The sequence below is a fragment of the Hyperoodon ampullatus genome (assembly GCF_949752795.1).
Source record: "Hyperoodon ampullatus genome assembly, chromosome: 4".
NCBI lineage: Eukaryota > Metazoa > Chordata > Mammalia > Artiodactyla > Ziphiidae > Hyperoodon > Hyperoodon ampullatus.
Window position 1 is genome coordinate 86,925,648 of NC_136917.1, and position 24,996 is coordinate 86,950,643.

Sequence of the window (24,996 nt, forward strand, 5' to 3'; positions counted from 1 at the left end):
TCATCTTCTCAAACGACCAGCTTTTAGTTTTATTGATCTTTGCTACTGTTTCCTTCATTGCCTTTAAATTTATTTCTGATCTGATCTTTATGATTTCTTTCCTTCTGCTAACTTTGGGGTTTTTTTGTTCTTCTTTCTCTAATTGCTTTAAGTGTAAGGTTAGGTTGTTTATTGGAGATGTTTCTTGTTTCTTGAGGTAGGACTGTATTGCTATAAACTTCCCTCTTAGAACTGCTTTTGCTGTTTCCCATAGGTTTTGGGTCGTCATGTTTTCATTGTCATTTGTTTCTAGGTACTTTTTGATTTCCTCTTTAATTTCTTCAGTGATCTCTTGGTTATTAAGTAGTATATTGTTTAGCTGCCATGTGTTTGTATTTTTTACCGATTTTTTTCCTGTAATCAATATCTAGTCTGATAGCGTTGTGGTCTGAAAAGATACTTGATATGATTTCAATTTTCTCAAATTTACCAAGGCTTGATTTGTGACCCAAGATATGATCTATCCTGGAGAAAGTTCCAGGAGCACTTGAGAAGAAAGTGTATTCTGTTGTTTTTGGATGGAATGTCCTATAAATGTCAATTAAGTCCATCTTGTCTAATGTGTCATTTAAAGCTTGTGTTTCCTTATTTATTTTCATTTTGGATGAACTGTCCATTGGTGAAAGTGGGGTGTTAAAGTGCTCTACTATGACTGTGTTATTGTTGATTTCCCCTTTTATGGCTGTTAGCATTTACCTTATGTATTGAGGTGCTCCTATGTTAGGCGCATAAATATTTACAACTGTTATATCTTCTTCTTGGATTGATCCCTTGATCATTATGTAGTGTCCTTCTTTGTCTCTTGTAATAGTCTTTATTTTAAAATCTATTTTGTCTGATATGAGAATTGCTACTCCAGGTTTCTTTTGATTTCCATTTACATGGAATATCTTTTTCCAGCCCCTCACTTTCAATCTGTATGTGTCACTAGGTCTGAAGTGGCTCTCCTGTAGACAGCATATACATGGGTCTTGTTTTTGTATTCATTCAGCCAGTCTATGCCTTTTGGTTGAAGCACTTAATCCATTTACATTTCAGGTAATTATTGATATGTATGTTCCTATTACTATTTTCTTAATTGTTTTGTGTTTGTTATTGTAGGTCTTTTCCTTCTTTTGTGTTTCCTGCCTAAAGAAGTTCCTTTAGCATTTGTTGTAAAGCTGGTTTGGTGGTGCTGAATTCTCTTAGCTTTTGCTTGTCTGTAAAGGTTTTAATTTCTCTGTTGAATCTGAATGAGATCCTTGCTGGCTAGAGTAATCTTGGTTGTAGGTTCTTCCCTTTCATCACTTTAAATATGTCCTGCCACTCCATTCTGGCTTGCAGAGTTTCTGCTGAAAGATCAGCTGTTAACCTTAAGGGGGTTCCCTTGTATGTTATTTGTTGTTTTTCCCTTGCTGCTTTTAATATTTTTTCTTTGTATTTAATTTCTGATAGTTTGATTAATATGTGTCTTGGCATGTTTCTCCTTGGATTTATCCTGTATGGGACTCTCTGTGCTTCCTGGACTTGATTAACTATTTCCTTTCCCATAGTAGGGAAGTTTTCAACTATAACCTCTTCAAATATTTTCTCAGTGCCTTTCTTTTCCTATTCTTTTTCTGGGACCCCTATAATTCGAATGTTGGTTGGTTTAATATTGTCCCAGAGGTCTCTGAGACTGTCCTCAATTCTTTTCATTCTTTTTTCTTTATTCTGCTCTGCAGTAGTTATTTCCACTATTTTATCGTCCAGGTCACTTAACCGTTCTTCTACCTCAGTTATTCTGCTATTGATCCCTTCTAGAGAATTTTTAATTTCATTTATTGTGTTGTTCATCATTCTTTGCTCTTTAGTTCTTATAGGTCCTTGTTGAACGTTTTTGTATTTTCTCCATTCTATTTCCAAGATTTTGGATCATCTTTACTCTCATTACTCTGAATTATTTTTCAGGTAGACTGCCTATTTCCTCTTCATTTGTTTCGTCTTGTGGTTTTTTACCTTGCTCCTTCAACTGTTGTGTTTTTCTCTGCCTTCTCATTTTGCTTAACTTACTGTGTTTGGGGTCTCCTTTTTGCAAGCTGTAGGTTCGTAGTTCCTGTTGTTTTTGCTATTGGCCACCAGTAGCTAAGATTGGTTCAGAGGGTTGTGTAGGCTTCCTGGTGGAGGGGACTAGTGCCTGTGTTCTGGTGGATGAGGCTGGATCTTGTCTTTCTGGTGGGCAGGGCTGCATCCAGTGGTGTATTTTTGGGGTGTCTGTGACCTTACTATGATTTTAGGCAGCCTCTCTGCTAATGGGTGGGGTTGTGCTCCTGTCTTGCTAGTTGTTTGGCATAGGGTGTTCAGCACTATAGCTTGCTGGTTGTTGAATGGAGCTGGGTCTTAGCATTGAGATGGAGATCTTTGGGAGAGCTTTCACCACCTGATATTATGTGAAGCCGGGAGGTCTCTGGTGGACCAATGTCCTGAACTCGGCTCTCCTACCTCAGAGGCACAGGCCTGACACCTGGCCAGAGCACCAAGATCCTGTCAGCCACACGGCTCAGAAGAAAAGGGAGAAAGAAAGAAAGGAAGAAAGAATAAAATAAAATATAGTTATTAAAGTAGAAAATATTAAAAATTAAAAAATTAAAAAGTGATTCAAAAAAGAAGAAAAACAAAAAAAACAAAAAACGGACAGACAGAACCCTAGGACCTATGGTAAAAGCAAAGCTATACAGACAACATCACACACAAAAGAATACACATACACACTCACAAAAAGAGAAAAAGGAAAAAAATATATATATTGTTGCTCCCAAAGTCCACCGCCTCAATTTTGGGCTGATTTGTTGTCCATTCAGGTATTCCACAGATGCAGGGTTCATCAAGTTGATTGTGGAGACTTATTCTGCTGCTCCTGAGCCTGCTGGGAGAGATTTCCCTTTCTCTTCTTTGTTCGCACAGCTCCTGGGGTTCAGCTTTGGATTTGGCCCCACCTTTGAGTGCAGGTCGCCTAAGGGCGTCTGTTCTTCGCTCAGACAGGACGGGGTTAAAGCAGCAGTTGAATCGGGGGCTCTGGCTCACTAAGGCCGGGGGGATGGAGGGGTACGGAGTGCGGGGCGAGCCTGGGGCGGCAGAGGCCAGCATGACATTGCACCAGCCTGAGGCGCGCCGTGCGTTCTCCCAGGGAAGTTGTCCCTGGATCACAGGACCCTGGCAGTGGCGGGCTGCACAATCTCCCAAGAGGGGAGGTATGGATAGTGACCTGTGCTTGCACACAGGCTTCTTGGTGGCTGCAGCAGCAGCCTTAGCATTTCATGCCCGTCTCTGGGGTCCGCACTTATAGCCACGGCTCACGCCCGTCTCTGGAGCTCATTTATGCTGTGTTCTGTATCCCCTCTCCTGGAGCACCCAGAAACAATGGTCTCTTGCCTCTTCAGCAGCTCCAGACTTTTTCCCGGACTCCCTCCTGGCTAGTTGTGGTGCACTAGCCCCCTTCAGGCTGTGTTCATGCAGCCAACCCCAGTCCTCTCCCTGGGATCCGAGCCTCAGCTCCCAGCCCCCACCCCCCGCCCCGGCAGGTGAGCCGACAAGCCTCTCGGGCTGGTGAGTGCTGGTTGGCACCGATCCTCTGTGTGGGAATCTCTCCACTTTGCCCTCCGCACCCCTGTTACTGGCTCTCCTCCGTGGCTCTGAAGCTACCCCCTTCCGCCCCCCGCAGCCTCTGCCAATGAAGGGGCTTCCTAGTGTGTGGAAACCTTTCCTCCTTCACAGCTCCTTCTCATTGGAGCAGGTCCCATCCTTATTCTTTTGTCTTTGTTTCTTCTTTTTTCTTTTGCCCTACCCAGGTACGTAGGGTGTTTCTTGCCTTTTGGGACGTCTGAGGTCTTCTGCTAGCGTTCAGTAGTTGTTCCACATGTAGATGTATTTGTGGGGAGGAAGGTGATCTCCGCGTCTTACACTTCCGCCATCTTGAAGGTCTCCCCGCCACTCCTGATTGCCTTTTTACGCACCTTCTTGGATCTCTAACAAGAGACACTATCTCTAGCAAAATATATTTTCTTAAAAGTCATTCATTTTTGGTCTTACACTTCTGCTTCTTCCACTACCTTCTGATTTCCCCTCACTTTGCTCTTTTTTTCCCCTGCTTCTTTAGTTCCCTTACTCGCCTTCTCTTTATTAGTAATCATTCTTTTTTCTTTATCTTTTTTATCCATTTACTTTTTCCAGTTGTGCTTGTGACTCTCATTCATTCTCCCTCATCCCATCATATCACTGCAATTTTTTCTACAGCTTTATTTTTTCAGTATCAAATATCCTTACCTTAAATTCATTCAATATTACATATAAAATGAGTCACAGTATCAACAATAACATTTTAGTCCATTAACTGTATTCAGTGCCAATGTTATACTACACATCTCAACTAAAACTATTACAAGACCATTCTAATAGGTCAGTATGAAATCATAGCTCAGTAAATTTAAACATTTATCATCAAGTTGGGATTGCTTATATAAAATATAGCATCATTCTGACATGATCTGGGTTATTTGTTTTAAGCATTTGAGCAAACACACAAAAGAACAGATTTACTCTCTATATAATGAAATTATAGAAAATAAATCCTGATAAGCTCTTCTTGAAAAATTAGGTATGATAATACTAGTGATTCAAAACTTGCACCTCTGAGAATAATATTTAGCTTGCCTAAACATGGCTAACTATATTGGAGAATTCAGTGTATGTATGTCAGTGATATGATGTAAGAAATTTAATTTTTATTTTCCCTGTTTCTCATTTTTCTACATCTGAGTGTCTGGGCTAAATAAATAAATAAATAAATACTAAGACCTTCAGAATAAAGGAAGACAACCAAGGTTTAAAATACATAATATTTAAGCTGAACTTAACAACACACCTTGTCAGAGGAAGTACAAGGTTGCTTCTGCTAGACACGAAGGAAAACACTACAAAATATAAGCAGTTTATTATGTTATGAATGAAAATAACTATATTGCCCTATGCCAATGGTGGAAGCCAAGCGTTACAATACCAACATGATAACTGATATACAACTTAAACAGCTAAATGATAGTTTGCTAATTTTCTAAATAGAAGCAAATAAGCAAATCTTATTTACTATATTATTATATATAATGGATGCACATCTTTATTTTTCAGTATTTTTATTTTCTAAATTCAAATGCAAAGTAATTCAAAAATTAAAATAATTTATATGTCAACAGAATCCAGAAAAATATTAATTTTAAAGAAACAAAAGAATAATAATTCTTCTGACATCTAAAGAACAATTATCTGGAGCAAAATGTGCTTTATTCTGGTTTTAAAGAACATTTTTCAAAGAGTGCTACTATTATAAGGGTGTTCTGTACTCCACAGATCAGTGAACAACTAGTACTCACAAGGGGCTGTAAGATGGAACAAACTGTTTGCTCAGCCACTTATAACAAAAATTCTGCAGTAAAGCAATGGCTCTGGAGAAAGGGCAGTATTCTTGACATGACTAGAACATATCTTATCAAATATATTGTGGTTTGAAAGATTTTCAATGGAAATGGACCCTCATGATTGCCAGTAGGCTTTCAGATTATACAATGAATCCTGTCTAACACCTCTGTCCTTGACTTCAGAAGCAGTCTAGGAGAAAAAGTCCTCAATGCAAATTTATAACCTCCTGAAGCATGGAAAGATGCTGGATGTGGAGCAGACCTCAGTACCTGGAGGAACTATGGTAGGTTATTTAACTCTTTTAGTACAGTGGAAAAAAAAAGAAAACATGCTTGGAGCTGATCATAACAGTGAATATTAAACATCTACCATCAGATACTGTATTCAGTTAAAGCCAAATTCATCTAAAGCTAATTATCTAACATTCTTCCTTCTAGCAACACTGATGATCAAAGTGTTCCATTAGACTGTCTTCACAGATAGCTCTACATTTTAGTCACACTGTAAAAAAATGGTAAAATAAGTAGCTATGATAAGTTCAATGGGAATATTATCATGATTAATTCATTTCCCTATGTATAATGCAATTAACTGTTTTATTTTATCTAAAATTATGCTCTCTAGTTCCAATTTTTGTATGTTTATTTGAGTAAAGAAACAGTGATTTCATAGTTGCTGCTTTTTTAAGATTTTAAATTAAACATGCTTCCACACAGAAAAAAAATGAATTTGGATGTCTACCTCACACCATACACAGCTATTAACTTGTAATGCATCAAAGACCTACATGTAAAAGCTAAAACTATAAAACTCTAGAAGGAAACACAGGTGAAAATTGGCATGACCTTGCATTAGTCAATGGTTTTTTAGATACAACACCAAAAGCATGTGAAATGAAAGAAAATTAGATAAATTGGACTTTGTCAAAATTTAAAACTTTTGTGTGACAAAGAACATTACCAAGAAAGTGAAAAGACAATTCACAAAATGAGAAAATTTTTTTTCAAATTATATATCTGAAAAGGGGCTTGTATTCTGAATATATAAAGAACTCATAACTCAACAATGAAAAAAACCCACTAATTAAAACGTGTGCAAAGGATATGAATAGTCATATCTCTGAAGAACATATGCAAGTGACCAATAATCACATTAAAAGATGCTCAAGATCATTAGTCATCAGGAAAATGCAAATAAAACTACAATGAGATATCACTTCATATTTACTAAGATGCCTACAATTTTTAAAAAATGAAAAAATAACAAGTGTTGAGACTGTAGAGAAATTGGAAGACTCATGTATTATATACATTGCTGGTGGGAATGCAAAATGTTGCAACCAATGTGGAAAACAGTTTGGCAGTTCCTCAAAAACTTAAACATATAATTACCACACAACCCAGCAATTCCTTGGTATATAACTGAAAGAACTGAAAACATACATTCACTTAAAAACTTGCATGTGAATGTTCATTGTAGCATTATTCATAATAGCCAAAGGTGGAACAACCCTAATGTCCATCAGCTGATGAATGGATAAATAATATATGATAAATCCATACAAGGGAACATTATTCAGTTATAAAAAGGAATGAAGTATTGATACATGCTACAACATGGATGAACCTTGAAAACATTACACTAAGTTGAAAGAAACTAGACAAAAAAGGTCACATATTGTGTGACTCTTTTTATGTGAAATGTCCAGAATAGGCAAATCCATAGGGATCAAAAATAGATGAGTGATTACCAGAAAATTGAAAAGGGGGGGAATTAAGACTAATTGCTAACAGAAATGCAGTTGCTTATTGCAGAGATTGAAAGGTTCAGGAATTCTATAGTGGTGATGGTTGCACAACATAATGAATATACTAAAACCACTGTCTGTACACTTTGAAATGCTGATTTTTGTGTTGCGTGAAGTATATCACAATAAAATAATTTAAATAGGCGTAAGTCTGCCATTTTGCAGGGTTAAAATGTTTTTTATGAAGAAAAAAATCATTTATAGCAATTAAAAAATTTCCTTCCTCTAGGTTACCTTTACCAAACTAGAATTCTCCAAAAAATACTAAATTATGTCAGAAAAAAATTTTAAATTACAATTAGGGAGCCTCTAAATTTTATCCATCTTAGATTATCATACTTAATACCTGAAACCTTCACACTCGCTATACTACTATAAAGCTCTACTGTGAATGAAGCATGGCTAGAATAAAAAGTTTGATAATTTAATTTTATAGGTCATGCAGTAAGAAAAATACTTTATAATTTTATATATAAATAAGATAAGAATATTTTTTATCTTGCTTGCCTATAGCTGCTACTACTAGGGGTAATTAATATTCTATGCATTACTGCGATGTGCCTAGCCCAAATTTCAAACGGACTTCAATTATCTAACTAAAATGTTCTTAAAGATATGAACACACATATAAACTGATACATTTTTAAAATACATATACAATAATCCCTATTATAAAAACATGTTTCACTGTAAAAGAAACTGTTTATATTTTTCTTCTAATAAAGCCCCAAAGTACATAAAATACTCCCTGTAACTACTTATATGTAGTACAGAAAATCTACAATACAAGTTTCTTTCTTTCCTGCCTACATCACTGCTACTAGGGGTTTTAATATACACATATATACACAGACTCATATGCCCACAAAAAGTTAAATTGTGTACTTACCTTTCCGTTCATAAATACAAGTTTACATATTATATTCATTGGTATATCAGAAAGAAGGTAGACAATGACTATTTTCAGTAGCATAGAGAGTTCATCCTACTTACTGTTGAAGAGCCCAGTGCAGACTTTGGAGACCTAATGATTCCAGCAATTGAATGACGAATAGACTCAAATTTGGATAGCCTCTCCTTTCTTTCCTGGAGAGATTAAGAAAGAAGCCTTCAGCAGTAGTAAACTATCTAGTATATACACAGTTATGCTAGGTATTTAGGTATTTATCCACAGCTTCTGTCCATCCACTCTGTCTTCCAAGTAAATAAAATGTAAGCTTCCTAACATTAAGAATGAAAAATAACCAAATGCATATGAACTCTATAGCATTTTATTTTCCTGGTCCCTCAATAAATGTCATGATTTGGGGAAAAATAAGAAAGAAATAGAAATTCATGAGATGAGAGAAAACAAGAAATGCTAAGGAAACACACAGAAAACCAAATATTAACGCTCAGAGGGAAAAAAAAAAAGACACAGCTAGAAGGAACCAGTCTAACAGAAAATTTCAGATAGTACTGTAGTTGTGACATATTCTTCATAAATTTAATTACAAAACAACTGCTGTATATGCCTTGCTCCCACTCTTCCATTCTCCACATCTTGGCTATACCTTTTTAACAGTTTTCGCCTTCCCAAATGTTTTTATTTCAGAAGATTTCTCAAGCACTAGAAATAGATTTTAAAAAAATCCCAAACACCCCAGCTCTTCCAAATGACAGTCTATTTAGATGTCACGGTAAATTACAAATGAACAACTTTAACCAGAAAGCACACAACAGTTCTCAAAGCAAGGCTCTTAAAGGAGGCACTAAGGTAGAAACAATAAGGTTCTTGATGTCAGAAGGGAAAAAGAGTATAAGTTTGGGCAAATCATTTAACTATTCTGGCTCTTAAGTTTCCATACCAGTAAACAGAAGGACACTGGACTAGATAAAAATCTTCATCTCAAAAAATTCGTGACCATTGTTCAAGTCCCCAATCATTTGCATTGCATTGATTATTGATGAAACTTTCATAGAAGAGCTCCACTGCATCAGGCTGGCAACCAGAGTTACTCCCCTTAGGACAATTAGTTATATCCTGCCTGAGGGTACCCTCAGAACTTGTTCCCCAATGGAAGGATGAACTATGGAGAGTGAAAGGTAACACTGGAACACTTTTTTGTTAATAATAGCTTGTTGAAGAAATAACCATATATTATTTCTTACAGACTTCCGTAAATAAACTCAATCTAATAACATTCTTAGAAGGAACAACGAAAGTGATTATTTGGCCCTGAAGGAACAGTCAGATACTTATTCAAGTCAGTAGGCAATAAGATTCAAGAAAAAGATAACATTCATGCTCAAACCCCAGGCTGAGGGCCAAATATCTTTGGGACTACTTATGCAAAGCAACCATGAAATTTGGAGGGATTTTGTGAGAAATAGCTACAGGGAAACTATAACGCTAGAGAAGATTGTCTCCTGAAAACAATTCTAAACTGTTGATAACTCTATAATATAAATGAAATATTTCAAATATCATGTCCTTCATAAAAGGAATGCATTTATAAATAAACAAATAGCTTAGTCTTTTGCAGATATTGATTTGCTGGAGAGAATGAAGGATACACAGTTTCTATTCCCATCCCATCACGGTATACAATTTAAGTATAAAACAGTTTCTAAATGATTTATTTTAGCAATTGGGTTCTGACTGAAGAGAAATCATTTTAGAAGTGTTCACTGTCTAGTAACCTAGTTTGTCATGCTGTCTTTTTTTCTTTGATGCTTGCATATTAAGAACATTTATTAAAAGAAAGCCCCCTTGCTAAGTCAGGCATTTTCATATTTTAAAATGATGAAATTGGAATCTAAATGTGCAAAAGGAACATTTGAATGATTAAGATTTTGTCTTAAAATAACAATGCTAAGGAAATTTATAGTAAAACAGAATGGAGTTCAACGAAACCTAGGTTATAAAGCTTTCTATCATTCTTCCTGCTTTCTTGACTCTGTATCTTCTTAAATGATTTCTCCAGGGACATAAATCCCAAGCCTCAGGCTATAATCAGCTCCCTCCCTGTTCAATATAGAAATATAATTCATGTTCCATGGAGATTTTCTCAAATGTATGAGCAAAAACGTACTATAATTCTTTTAATAAAGTATCCAGTAGTGCAAGATGTACACCAACCAGTTTCCTTTTGAGCACCTCACTGACTCAACAATTTAAGTACTAATAGATTTTGCTCAGTAAGCAACTGTGCATTTCAGGTTTTTTTTTAAAACTTACAGTACTATGAGTTAAATTATCAAGACATCTTAACTGAAATTCTGCTTTTAAAACAATTAAGGGATATAATAATAGGGCAGTACATTTATCTTCCTTGCTTAAACTAATAAATTATTAAACAAAGAATACATTATGATGAGAATGAAAGTATTTCATTAGAGGTCCCTATGTCTAGTAATCAAGGCACTTTACCAATTTCAGCCACACCCTCACGAAGCTCATTATTCTATTTAACAAATTATTCATTATTCATCATTATTATTCATTATTCCCAAGCTCGTTATTCTATTTAATAAATTATTTTGAACAGATCAAAATAATCCCTTTGCCATTACCTGTGTAAACTGAACATATCTTTCTCACAGCAGCTTCCTTATCTCTCCTCCCTCTTCCCTCTCTGCCTCCCATTTTCCCTTCTTTTCTCCTCCCTCTCTCCCTTACCATAATGAGTGCTTATAATATTAGCTATTATTATTAGTTGGGTTTTACTAATATTGACAAGGACATTTGGGCTGCTTCCATCTTTTGGCTATTGTGAATAGTGCTGCTATGAACATTCGTACACATGTACTTGGGTATCTGTTTTCAACTCTTTCAGGGATTTATCTAGAAGTGGAATTGCTGGGTCATATGGTAATTCTATGTTTACCTTTTTGAGGAACAGCCAAACTGTTCTTTCACAGTGGCTGACCCATTTTACATTCCCACCAGCAACGGATGTGGCTTCTAACTTCTCCACATCCTCACCAACACTTATTATTTCTGTTTTTCTGATTATCATCATCTCAGTGGTTGTAAAGTGCTGCTTGCCTTTATTTTTTTTAAGGATATTTTCACAGGATATAGAATTAAAAGTCGATGGCTTTTTTTTTTCTTCCAGCACTTTGTCTTCTGGTCTCCATTGCTTCTGGTATGAAGTCAGCTAGAATTCATGTCATTATTCCCCTATACATAATGTTTCTTTTTTCTCTCACTGCTTTTATAATCAACTAGGAAATAAGTACATGTCATTTTTTTTCTTTTAATTATCCTGCTTGGGATCTGTTAAATTTCCTGGACCTGTGGGTTGAAAATGTTGGAAAACACTTAACCATTGTCTCTTCAAATATGTTTCTACTCCCACCTCCCTCTCTCCTTTCTTCCTTAGATTCTAATTACACGTATGTTAGCCCTTTTGATATTACCCCATGATCTCAAACACTCTATTACCTATTTTTCTCTTTTTGCTTCATTGTGAATACTTTCTGTCAACCTGTCTTCAAAGCTCACTATAATTTTCCGCTCTGTGTCCAGTCTACTGACAAGTCCGTCTAATGAATTGCTCAGCACTGATACTATATTTTTCATTCTAGAATTTCTATTTTTTATAGCATCCACATTGCTGCTAAACTTCTCCATCTTTTCATATACATTGTCTATCTTTTCTATTAGATCCCTTAGTATTTTTGTAAAAGCTACATTAAAGACATTGTCTGATAATTCCAATACCTGGGCCATCTCTGAGTCTGCTTATTTTCTTAGCTGTGGGTCACATTTCTTACTTTTTAGTGGGCCATATAATCTTTGATTGTGTGCCAGATGGTTTGTATAAAAAAAAGTAGAATCTGAATTCAATAATATTTACCTCAAGAAAGAGGCATACATACTCCTTTTTTCTGTCAGGCTGCTAGAATTGGGGCTGTAGTTAATAAGTTGGGCCTTGCTTCTGCTGCTGCTCTGGTCTGAATTAGTTCACCACCAGCTTCAAATACTTGGGGCTAGATCAAGAGTTTTTCTTCAGCTAGGAATGGAATCTGAGCCCTGGCAAGATTCCAGCACCCTCTTTTTTGGGAGGGGTGTGGGATAGGCGGGCACTAGGGAGTTCTCTTTACTTTCCAGGCCCACCCACTACTTTATACATCTAAGATAACTTTCTATCCTCCTTCCTAGCCTTTGGAAAGCCATTGCCCTGTACTCTGTGAAGACCCAGGAATTCCCTGAAGAGAATCAACTTGGGAGGGATTTCGTATTGTCTTCTGTTGGTGAAAATCCAGAGTGCTCAGTCCTCCTGTCCAAAAGCCTCAAACACCACCCACCCCCCAACAACACTGTACCACCTTTTTGGTGCGGGGAGAACTTCATTTGGAGTATCTTTCTCAAGTCTCCTTCTCTGATTATCTGCTCCACTTGGCGAAGACCCTTGAGTAAATGCTGGTGAGTGGATGCTGCCTCACTCTGTGGGGAGGGCTCCTCCAGATTCTAATCTGTCACACCAGCCTACACACTGTTCTTACAAGTTTGTTAAAAGCTTGTTGAGTTGACTTCTTATTCCCTTCGATGGAAGTTTTCTCTTATCACACAGTTCCACCAAGGATGGAAGTAATCACAGGTTTTTTGTTTGTTTGTTTTTTGGTTTTGGTTTTGTTTCCTATGAAAGGCTTGCCACTTTCTGGACTTTGGTTCATTTAGGTTTCTTTCTGTCCTCAGATTCCTGATGAGTATTTTTTTTAACTATTATCCTTATCCTCCTTATTTTGGTTATGAGATAAGAATGAACATCTCTTGTGACTTTCTATATCCAAACAGGATGCAGCATTCATATGTATTTTATTAAGACAAGTAACCTACCAGTCATAATTTTATTTACCTTTATTCACAAACCAAGAAAATAAAAAGACACAATTTAAGGGTCTTCAGTATGACAAAGAAGCCATTAATTTATCAAAAGTTACAGACTTGAATTTAACTACCATTTTCTAAAGCAGTCAATTATCACAACAGGCCTTTAAAGACTATGTTCCTCAGAAGATTATTTAAAGGGTTAAACTCCAGACATCACAAAAATTTTGCTTGTTATTCTGTTTTGGTTTTCTTGTTTTTTGCTTTTTTGTTTGTTTTCTTTTGTTGATTGCTCTTGGTGGGTAGGGGAGATGAAGTTTATTGGTTTTATATTTTCTGCAGAGGACCTCACAAGGACACTATAAAGACTATTATGTACATATTTCATTTCTGTAAACATTTTAAGTCTCCAACTTTATCTAAGAAGTTTCATGAACGGTTTTACTGTTTGATATTTTCATACTGCACATGTATCAATAACCCTCTTATCTGTTCGGAGCTCCTTTTGTTACTGGAACTAATAACTGAGAACATTTCAGGTTTCAAGGCCTCAGTCAAGACTTTATTAGAATGGAATCAGCAACTGCAGGACCCAAAAGAAAGTCATGACTTAAATAACAAAAAAGAATAAATTTTAAAGAAAGGAATGTGGCGCTTATAATGTTACGCTTCCATTATCAGCAAATAAAATCCAACTGGGAAACCTGTTTTAGAAAGAAGTCAGTTAGGCTCTAAGCATTTGTCTCACCCTCAACCCCTTTCTAAGAGAAACTTCCACACTATGAGATTGCTGGTACCACCTGCCTGAGAATGAAGTTAATAGATAAAAGGTGAGAAATGAAGACAGACAAATTCTTGATGACATGGTTTGAATTTCTGGATATATCCAGTTATGTGAGTGGATAAACTCTCTTTTTTGCTTTAACTAATCTGCCTTACTTGACTGCTACATAGAATGAATACAGCAGGCCTTCCTAGAATATCCACGAGTAACTGAAGTTTTCTAGTAAATGATTACAAATATCACAATTGTCACTAACAAAATAATGCACTAACATTTTTAATGTTTTGGACACATATTTCCTTCAACAGGAAAATAAATGTTTTAATATTGAAATACATTAACATAAATGTAAAAATTATTTGCAAAATAAACACTATGTTGTGATGATTACTCTTACTTATTCCCAATAATTTAACAGTTTCAGCACATGACACACAAAACAACTGCTCAACATGTTGGTGAAAACCCTAGTTTAGATGGTTATTAATAGATGTTATGCTACAAAAGGTTCAGTCATTCCACAGATTAGAACTGCTCAGTTAAACAAACTTAAACAGATTTCTTAAATGAAACATGTCTCAGAGCCTCAATAATGCATTAGTACATGCACTCTTTTTTTGGAAGAAATATTATTCTGCAAAATTCACTTCAAAAAATGCTGTCATGAGGCTTTCATTATGAGGCAGTTAGAGGGAAAACATTCTCCTCCACTTTACATCAGTCATGGCTTTTTCTTGGACATTATCTTCACATGTAACAGCTCCAAATTAACTAATTCCAGCTCCTCTCTTTCTGGGCACAAACACCTACCCCATTGGTTTGCTTTCACCAGTTCCACTATAACCATTTTCCAACATCACTGAAACCCTAAGGCTCTGAGTCTCCTAATCTCTCCCAATCAATCACCTTCTCATTTCTTCTCTTCTTTTTCTAACTGAGATGCCATGACACATCATTTCACTGACACTTTTGCCAATATTCTAAATTCCCTTGCTCTCCTGTCTCTTTGTTGTCCCCAGGCAGCAAACCCTAATGGTGGATCGATTCAACTTTCTGCATTCAGCAACTCACCACTGCTGGAGAGAATCACATGATTATTACTTCAAAAGAGCCCTAAATATCTGACATACTATGAAATTTCTCTGGCTAACTCACTTCTTAACTCTCCTGCTGCCGTTGTCAACAATTTCAAACCTTTCTTACTTTTCTCATGTCTAAAACCACCTTGTTCTACCCTCTACAGCTTCTTTAGAAGGAAGCTACAAGCCAGCAACTCCTTCAACTTCCCTTTTCAAACCTACAAATCCATTCCTTCTCTTCCCATTCTAACCCCTTCCCCATTTGGAAACATGAAGCTGTCTCTCTCCCACCAAGGGTGACCACTCTACTTGTACCTCATCCCTTCCTGTCCTCCCAAGGACTTTACACCTTAAAAAACCCCAATAGATTTCTCTTTGATGTACTGTCCCATCAGCTTTTATATTTAAGTTGCTCTCATAGGAAAACAAGGAGAAGAGGTAGTAAGAGAAAGGAGGTGGGAGAGAGAAATGAAGAGAAGAAAGGATGAACCTTTCCCTTTACCACACATCCTTCTCCAGCTACTGCTTGCTCTTTACAAAAAAAAAAAAAAAAAAAAAAAAAATCCCTAAAAGAGTTATCTATGTAAGCTAGAAATCTCAGGACCAAGTGTCTATTCCTATACAATAGGCACTAATCTGTTTAAATTAATAAAGCATCCATTGCATATACTGGTATTTTCAGAAATTCATTCACTATTTCATCATTAAGCAATAAGCAGAGCAGAATCAATAAGTGATGAAGAGCATACTGGCCTAGAACAGTCAATATGTAACTCCAAATATCATACTTATTATCAGGAAGAACTTTGATTAGGTGTCATCGTCCAAACTACAATTTTTCAGCTGAAAATTTAGAGTGGGTATTCATCAAGTAACCATATCAATGGTTTCACAAAATTATTAAAGGTAAAATAATAGTACAATAATTCTAAATATTTAAAATTGTATTTTTTATTAAGCAAAATTATTACATGGGAGAAAAAGTTTAGAGATATGAGAATTTGAAAATCCCCTAAATCCCCTTGTTCCTACTGAGTTTTCCAGAGATTTTATAACTAGCATTGTCTATCTCTGTCCTTATAGAGGAAACCTTAATTTATACCTATTGTAAATGCACACAGAAAATATAAAAACAAAGAAAGTATAGCCCAGAAACACTAATCGTATTTTCATCCAACAGTTTGAGGTAAAAACTCTATATAGCTCTCTGAGTACAGAGATGACTGAATCCTCAAAATAAGGCCTCTCCAGGAAGGTTTCCTATAGTTATCTCACTCAGAGAAAAATTCCATGAAAATTCTAATAAAAGTACCTGAAAGGTTATAAATGGTGTTTAAATTTTTATTCCTGATGAATTTTTCACCCCACAACATTCCTTTTGGCTTTGATTATATACTTTCTATTTCAATATATAACTAGAGTTAAGAAGTGATTTGTTCAATTGGAGTGGCAGCCCTAAAAATTGAGAGGCTATATTTTATTAAAATAATGGCCAAAGGGAATGTCAAATGTCTTGACTAAACTTCCCTAGGTTTGCATGACCTACGCATTTTAGAAAGCACAGCTTTTAAAGGCACCATGATTGTTCTTCACTGTCTTCATTCCTTAGGCAAGTTAACTCTCCTGTTTCAAGATACACATTGGAAATATATTCTCCTTGCCAAGCATTAACTTCCTACCTTACAAGTGGCTGCAATGTGTTTTATCTGAGATTCAGAAAAGTTTATACAGAAGAAAATTTTCTTATAAAGGGGAAGGAAAGCTGATACAAATATTTGTAATGTCTGGTAGTAATCAGATGGATTCACAACTTCTCAGGATGGGTAAAGAAAAGAGGAAGTGGTTTAGAGCCAATCTAGGTCTATTTAACACAAATAGCTATGCTCAAAGGTACATAGCAAGCTCAGCAGTTATTTTGTTTTGTTTTGTTTTGTTTTTACATATCCAAGAGAATTAGAATAATACTATATAGGTGTAAGGCATTTGATTCTAATCATACTTTCATGGCCTTAGACACAGCAAAAATTTTTCCAGAGCCTCAAAACACTATTTAGCCATATTCAGAGTTTCTCAGGAGACAAAATTCACGCCTCAGAAAGCATTTCATCACCCCCCCCCCCACTTAAGTCATGATAAGCTCACAATTCACATTTAAAATTCGAAGAGCATAAAGCACTTTATATCTAATGGATATGAAGCTGAAAGAAGACAGGTATTATATTGAGGATTAGAAAAAGTAAGACAAAAATATCAATGATTTCCTTGGTCATAGAAGTCATTGAAATTATACAATTAGTCTGTAATATTTCTAATTCAGAATACCTTTGCATAGCTATACTTTATTCCAAGTAAAAACCTAATCTTTTATCGGTACTACTCAAATTGTAGTATAATATCTATGGAACTGACTGACAGATACATAATATTTTCATTTGAAATAATACCAGGAGAAACAGCAATTCAATAAAGGATGAATCTTAATTAAACAATAATCCTCCTTATCAAAGGATAAAGAAAAAAAGATTATCCCACCAAAAAAAATTTTTTTTTGATTTTAAAAAGGAGTCTGGAATTTTCCTCTCATTAAAAAATAAAACAAAAACAAACAATAAAAAAAACCCACCAGATACAATATGAAAGCATTATCATAAGTACCTTAGCCTACTTTCTTTCTGCTTCATATGATAAAATAAAGCAGATGAGTTAATGGAGGAAGATTATACACGAACAGCATATAATTAGGAAGTACTCTATCAATGGATGAAAGACCAATGACACCCACAATGATCAATCTCAACGTTGGGATAGCGGTCCAACTAAAATATACTTTATTTTCCACAGATCATTATCGTAACTTTTCCTTCCCTCTGAAACTTAGCCATCTGAAAGTGCTGATAGAAAAAAAAAAATCAACTATATAACCGTCTCTGCTTATTCCTTGTTATCCACTTGCTTCTCGTGTCACTGAAATTTTAATTTGTTCTCCCACATGACCTCAATGTTGCCAAACCCATTGGGTACTTTATTTGACTTTCCACAGAGTGTTTCCCTGTTGACGGCTCCCCTCTTTTCCCTAGGCTTCAGTAACATCACTGCCTCTTGCTTTTCCTCCTATCTGTCTGGTTGTTCCACCTCATTCTCCCTTACAATATCCTTTTTCTTTGCCTGCCCCTTAAATGTCGGTCACCCAACATTACCATCCTTAGCCCTCCTCTATTGCCCCCCCCAAAATCAAACACATTTATCTCTATCACTTCATTTATCATCTGCATGCAGATGATGCCCAAAAGCTACATCTCTAGGCCAGACCTCCAACTAGAACTCATCATCCTTCCCCCAGTCCAATCTGCTTCTATTCCTATGAGCCTTCCTTTCATGGCTAGCGCCAACAACTACAGAATTCCGAAGGCAGAAATCTGGAGATCAATCTTGGTATTCCTTCTCCCTCATATCCATATCCAATCAGTCACCAAATTCAAAAGTTTGTAAAATATCTCTAAAATCAGCCTCTTTCTTTCAGTACTCCCTGATGTGACTTCTGTTCAGGCACCAGCATTACTGCCCTGGATTGCTCTTTGCTCCTGTTCTCTACAAAGCCCCCTGAGTGGCCTTGGTAAAAAGGTAAATCAGACCATTTCACTCTGCTGCTTACTATCTTGAATGGCTTCCCCACTAAGTTCACAATAAAATCCCAATTCACACAAAAAGGTTTTTCCATAATATAACTCCTACATACTTATTGAATCCCATCTCTCTCCACTTAACTTTTCATACCTATAATATGGTCATATATAAATACTGAAGATGTAGAATGCACCATATTTTCTTTTACTTAAGTGATACATGATGCTTCTTCCTTTTCCTGAAATACTATTCCAATGTTTTTCTTTTCCTTTTGCCCTGTCCACCTCTTAATCCTTCTTCAGGCCCCAAGTAGACTTTTACCCCAAGATCTGGCACTCTAAATCAAGAGTATTCTTTTTGGAGCCTGGAGGAAGATGGCGGAAGAGTAAGACGCAGAGATCACCTTCCTCCCCACAGATACATCAGAAATTCATCTACATGTAGAACAACTCCTACAGAACACCTACTGAATGCTGACAGAAGACCTCAGGCCCCCAAAAGGCAAGAAACTCCCCACATACTTGGTCTGAGCCGGGTAGATGAAAGGCTCTTGGTGCTGCAGCCAGGAGTCAGTGTTGTGCCTCTGAAGTGGGAGAGCCAACTTCAGGACATGGGTCCACAAGAGACCTCCCAGCTCCACATAATATCAAGCAGTGAAAATCTCCCAGAGATCTCCATCTCAATACCAGCACCCAGCTTCAGTCAACGACCAGCAAGCTACGGTGCTGGTAACCCTATGCCAAGAAACTAGCAAGGCAGGAACACAACCCCACCAATTAGCAGAGAGGCTGCCTAAAAACATAATAAGGCCACAGGCACCCCAAAACACACCACCAGACGTGGACCTGTCCACCAGAAAGACAAGATCGAGCCTCAACCACCAGAACACAGGCACTAGTTCCCCCCATCCGGAAGCCTACACAACCTACTGAAACAACCTTAGCCACTGGGGACAGACACCAAAAACAACGGGAACTACGAACCTGCAGCCTGCAAAAAGGGGACCCCAAACACAGTAAGATAAACAAAATGAGAAGACAGAAAAAACACACAGCAGGTGAAGGAGCAAGAGAAAAACCTACCAGACCTAACAAATGAAGAGGTAATAGGCAGTCTACCTGAAAAAGAATTCAGAATAATGATAGTAAAGCTGATTAAGATTCTATTCCCAAGATCCAAAATCCTGGAAATAGAATAGACAAAATGCAAGAAACAGTTAACAAGGACCTAGAAGAACTAAAGATGAATCAAGCATCGATTAAAAACACAATAAATGAAATGAAAAATACTCTAGATGGGATCAATAGCAGAATAACTGAGGCAGAAGAACGGATAAGTGAGGTGGAAGATAAAATAGTGGAAATAACTGATGCAGAGCAAAATAAAGAAAAAAGAATGAAAAGAACAGAGGACAGTCTCAGAGACCTCTGGGACAACATTAAATGCACCAACATTCGAATTATAGGGGTTCCAGAAGAAGAAGAGAAAAAGAAAGGGACTGAGAAAATATTTGAAGAGATTATAGTTGAAAACTTCCCTAATATGGGAAAGGAAATAGTTAATCAAGTCCAGGAGGCACAGAGAGTCCCATACAGAATAAATCCAAGGAGAAATACGCCAAGACACATAGTAATCAAACTGTCAAAAATTAAACACAAAGAAATCATGTAAAAAGCAGCAAGGGAAAAACAACAAATAACACACAAGGGAATCCCCATCAGGTTAACAGCTGATCTCTCAGCAGAAACTCTACAAGCCAGAAGGGGGTGGCAGGACATAATTAAAGTGATGAAGGAGTGAAACCTGCAACCAAGATTACTCTACACAGCAAGGATCTCATTCAGATTTGATGGAGAAATTAAAACGTTTGCAGACAAGCAAAAGCTGAGCGAGTTCAGCACCAACAAACCAGCTTTACAACAAATGCTAAAGGAACTTCTCTAGGCAAGAAACACAACAGAAGGAATATACCTACAATAATGAACCCAAAGCAATTAAGGAAATGGGAATAGGAACATACATATCAATAATTACCTTAAATGTAAATGGACTAAATGCTCCCACCAAAAGACACAGATTGGCTGAATGGATACAAAAACAAGACCCATATATATGCTGTCTACAAGAGACCCACTTCAGACCTAGAGACACATACAGATTGAAAGTAAGGGATGGAAAAAGATATTCCATACAAATGGAAATCAAAAGAAAGCTGGAGTAGCAATTCTTGTATCAGACAAAATGGACTTTAAAATAAAGACTATTAGAAGAGACAAAGAAGGACACGACATAATGATAAAGGGATCGAACCAAGAAGAAGATATAACAATTGTAAATATTTATGCACCCAACATAGGAGCACCTCAATACATAAGGCAAATACTAACAGCCATAAAAGGGGAAATCGACAGTAACACACTCATAGTAAGGGACTTTAACACCCCACTTTCACCAATGGACAGATCATCCAAAATGAAAATCAATAAGGAAACACAAGCTTTAAATGATACATTAAACAAGATGGACTTAATTGATATTTATAGCACATTCCATCCAAAAACAACAGAATACACATTTTTTTCAAGTGCTCATGGAACACTCTCCAGGATAGATCATATCTTGGGTCACAAATCAAGCCTCAGTAAATTTAAGAAAATTGAAATTGTATCAAGTATCTTTTCCGACCACAATGCTATGAAACTAGACATCAATTACAGGAAAAGATCTGTAAAAAATACAAACACATGGAGGCTAAACAATACACTACTCAATAACGAAGTGATCACTGAAGAAATCAAAGAGGAAATTAAAAAATACCTAGAAACAAATGACAATGGAGACACGATGACCCAAAACTTATGGGACGCAGCAAAAGCAGTTCTAAGGGGGTAGTTTATAGCAATACAATCCCACCTTAAGAAACAGGAAACATCTCGAGTAAACAACCTGACCCTGCACCTAAAGCAAGTAGAGAAAGAAGAACAAAAAACCCCCAAAGTTAGCAGAAGGAAAGAAATCATAAAGATCAGATCAGAAATAAATGAAAAAGAAATGAAGGAAATGATAGCAAACATCAATAAAACTAAAACCTGGTTCTTTGAGAAGATAAACAAAATTCACAAACCATTAGCCAGACTCATCAAGAAAAAAAGGGAGAAGACTCAAATCAATAAAATTAGTAATGAAAAAGGAGAAGTAACAACTGACACTACAGAAATACAAAAGATCATGAGAGATTACTACAGGCAACTCTATGCCAATAAAATGGACAACCAGGAAGAAATGGACAAATTCTTAGAAATGCCCAACCTGCCAAGACTGAATTGGGAAGAAATAGAAAATATGTATAGACCAATCACAGGCACTGAAATTGAAACTGTGATTAAAAATCTTCCAACAAACAAAAGCCCAGGACCAGATGGCTTCACAGGCGAATTCTATCAAGCATTTAGAGAAGAGCTAACACCTATCCTTCTCAAACTCTTCCAAAATATAGCAGAGGGAGGAACACTCCCAAACTCATTCTACGAGGCCACCATCACCTTGATACCAAAACCAGGCAAGGATGTCACAAAGAAAGAAAACTACAGGCCAATATCACTGATGAACATAGATGCAAAAATCCTCAACAAAATACTAGCAAACAGAATCCAAGAGCACATTAAAAAGGATCATACACCATGATGAAGTGGGGTTTATTGCAGGAATGCAAGGATTCTTCAATATACGCAAATCAATCAATGTGATACACCATATTAATAAATTGAAGGAGAAAAACCATATGATCATCTCAATAGATGCAGAGAAAGCTTTCGACAAAATTCAACACCCATTTATGATAAAAACGCTGCAGAAAGTAGGCATAGAGGGAACTTTCCTCAACATAATAAAGGCCATATATGACAAACCCACAGCCAACATTGCCCTCAATGGTGAAAAACTGAAACCATTTCCACTAAGATCAGGAATAAGACAAGGCTGCCCACTCTCACCACTCTTATTCAACCTAGTTTTGGAAGTTTTAGCCACAGCAATCAGAGAAGAAAAGGAAATAAAAGGAATCCAAATTGGAAAAGAAGAAGTAAAGCTGTCACTGTTTGCAGATGACATGATACTATACATAGAGAATCCTAAAGATGCTACCAGAAAACTACTAGAGCTAATCAATGAATTTGGTAAAGTAGCAGGATACAAAATTAATGCACAGAAATCTCTGGCATTCCTGTACACTAATGATGAAAAATCTGAAAATGAAATCAAGAAAACACTCCCATTTACCATTGCAACGAAAAGAATAAAATATCTAGGAATAAACCTACCTAAGGAGACAAAAGACCTGTATGCAGAAAATTATAAGACACTGATGAAAGAAATTAAAGATGATAGAAATAGATGGAGAGATATACCATGCTCCTGGATTGAAAGAATCAATATTGTGAAAATGACTCTTCTACCCAAAGCAATCTACAGATTCAATGCAATCCCTATCAAACTACCACTGGCATTTTTCACAGAACTAGAACAAAAAACTTCACAATTTGTATGGAAAAACAAAAGACCCCGAATAGCCAAAGCAATCTTGAGAACGAAAAACGGAGCTGGAGGAATCAGGCTCCCTGACTTCAGACTATACTACAAAGCTACAGTCATCAAGACAGTGTGGTACTGGCACAAAAACAGAAAGATAGATTAATGTAATAGGATAGAAAGCCCAGAGATAAACCCACGCACATATGGTCAACTTATCTTTGATAAAGGAGGCAGGAATGTACAGTGGAGAAAGGACAGCCTCTTCAATAAGTGGTGCTGGGAAAACTGGACAGGGACATGTAAAAGTATGAGATTAGATCATTCCCTAACACCATACACAAAAATAAGCTCAAAATGGATTAAAGACCTAAATGTAAGGCCAGAAACTATCAAACTCTTAGAGGAAAACATAGGCAGAACACTCTATGACATAAATCACAGCAAGATCCTTTTGGACCCACCTCCTAGAGAAATGGAAATAAAAACAAACATAAACAAATGGGACCTAATGAAACTTCAAAGCTTTTGCACAGCAAAGGAAACCATAAACAAGACCAAAAGACAACCCTCAGAATGGGAGAAAATATTTGCAAATGAAGCAACTGACAAAGGATTAATCTCCAAAATTTATAAGCAGCTCATGCAGCTCGATAGCAAACAAACAAACAACCCAATCCAAAAATGGGCAGAAGACTTAAATAGGCATTTCTCCAAAGAAGATATACAGACTGCCAACAAACACATGAAAGAATGCTCAACATCATTAATCATTAGAGAAATGCAAATCAAAACTACAATGAGATATCATCTCACACCAGTCAGAATGGCCATCATCAAGAAATCTAGAAACAATAAATGCTGGAGAGGGTGTGGAGAAAAGGGAACACTCTTGTACTGCTGGTGGGAATGTGAATTGGTACAGCCACTATGGAGAACAGTATGGAGGTTCCTTATAAAACTACAAATAGAACTACCATATGACCCAGCAATCCCACTACTAGGCATATACCCTGAGAAAACCATAATTCAAAAAGAGATATGTACCAAAATGTTCATTGCAGCTCTATTCACAATAGCCCGGAGATGGAAACAACCTAAGTGTCCATCTTCGGATGAATGGATAAAGAAGATGTGGCACATATATACAATGGAATATTACTCAGCCATAAAAAGAAATGAAACTGAGCTATTTGTAATGAGGTGGACCGACCTAGAGTCTGTCATACAGAGTGAAGTAACTCAGAAACAGAAAGACAAATACCGTATGCTAACACATATATATGGAATTTTAAAAAAAATGTCATGAAGAACCTAGGGGTAAAACGGGAATAAAGACACAGACCTACTTGAGAATGGACTTGAGGATATGGGGAGGGGGAAGGGTAAGCTGTGACAAAGCGAAAGAGAGGCATGGACATATATACAGTACCAAACGTAAGGTAGATAGATAGTGGGAAGCAGCCGCGGACCACAGGGAGATCAGCTCGGTGCTTTGTGAGCGCCTGGAGGGGTGGGATGGGGAGGGTGGGAGGGAGGGAGATGCATGAGGGAAGGGATGTGGGAACAGATGTATATGTATGACTGATTCACTTTGTTATAAAGCAGAAACTAATAAAACAAACAAACAAACAAAAAAAGAGTATTCTTTTTATGTTCTCTGACAGTACCCAAGCTTTACTCTCATCACATTCTTGTTATAATTATCTGTTAACTTCACTCAACTGTGAGCTCCTTGTGGACAAGGACTTTATCTCATTCAGCTTTGTATACAAAGCTGAGACAGTGCGTGTGGCATACTTCACTTTCCAAAATGGCCTCAACAATATCTCCATCACACATGCCCTTATTACCATAAAGACTCTGACTCTTCTTTCATTGAGAAGTG

General features: G+C 36.7%; 1 protein-coding gene across 1 annotated transcript in view; it reads right to left on the reverse strand.

Annotated features, from left to right (window-relative positions):
* The window catches only part of FER (FER tyrosine kinase), a gene marked incomplete at both ends in the record, with an annotated part of 430,653 nt that overhangs the window by 246,094 nt on the left and 159,563 nt on the right, over positions 1 to 24,996 (reverse strand). The window contains 3 exon segments of the mRNA XM_079702183.1: positions 4,919 to 4,942; positions 4,944 to 4,967; positions 8,270 to 8,362. Of these exon segments, the coding sequence (XP_079558309.1) occupies positions 4,919 to 4,942; positions 4,944 to 4,967; positions 8,270 to 8,362 (141 nt within the window).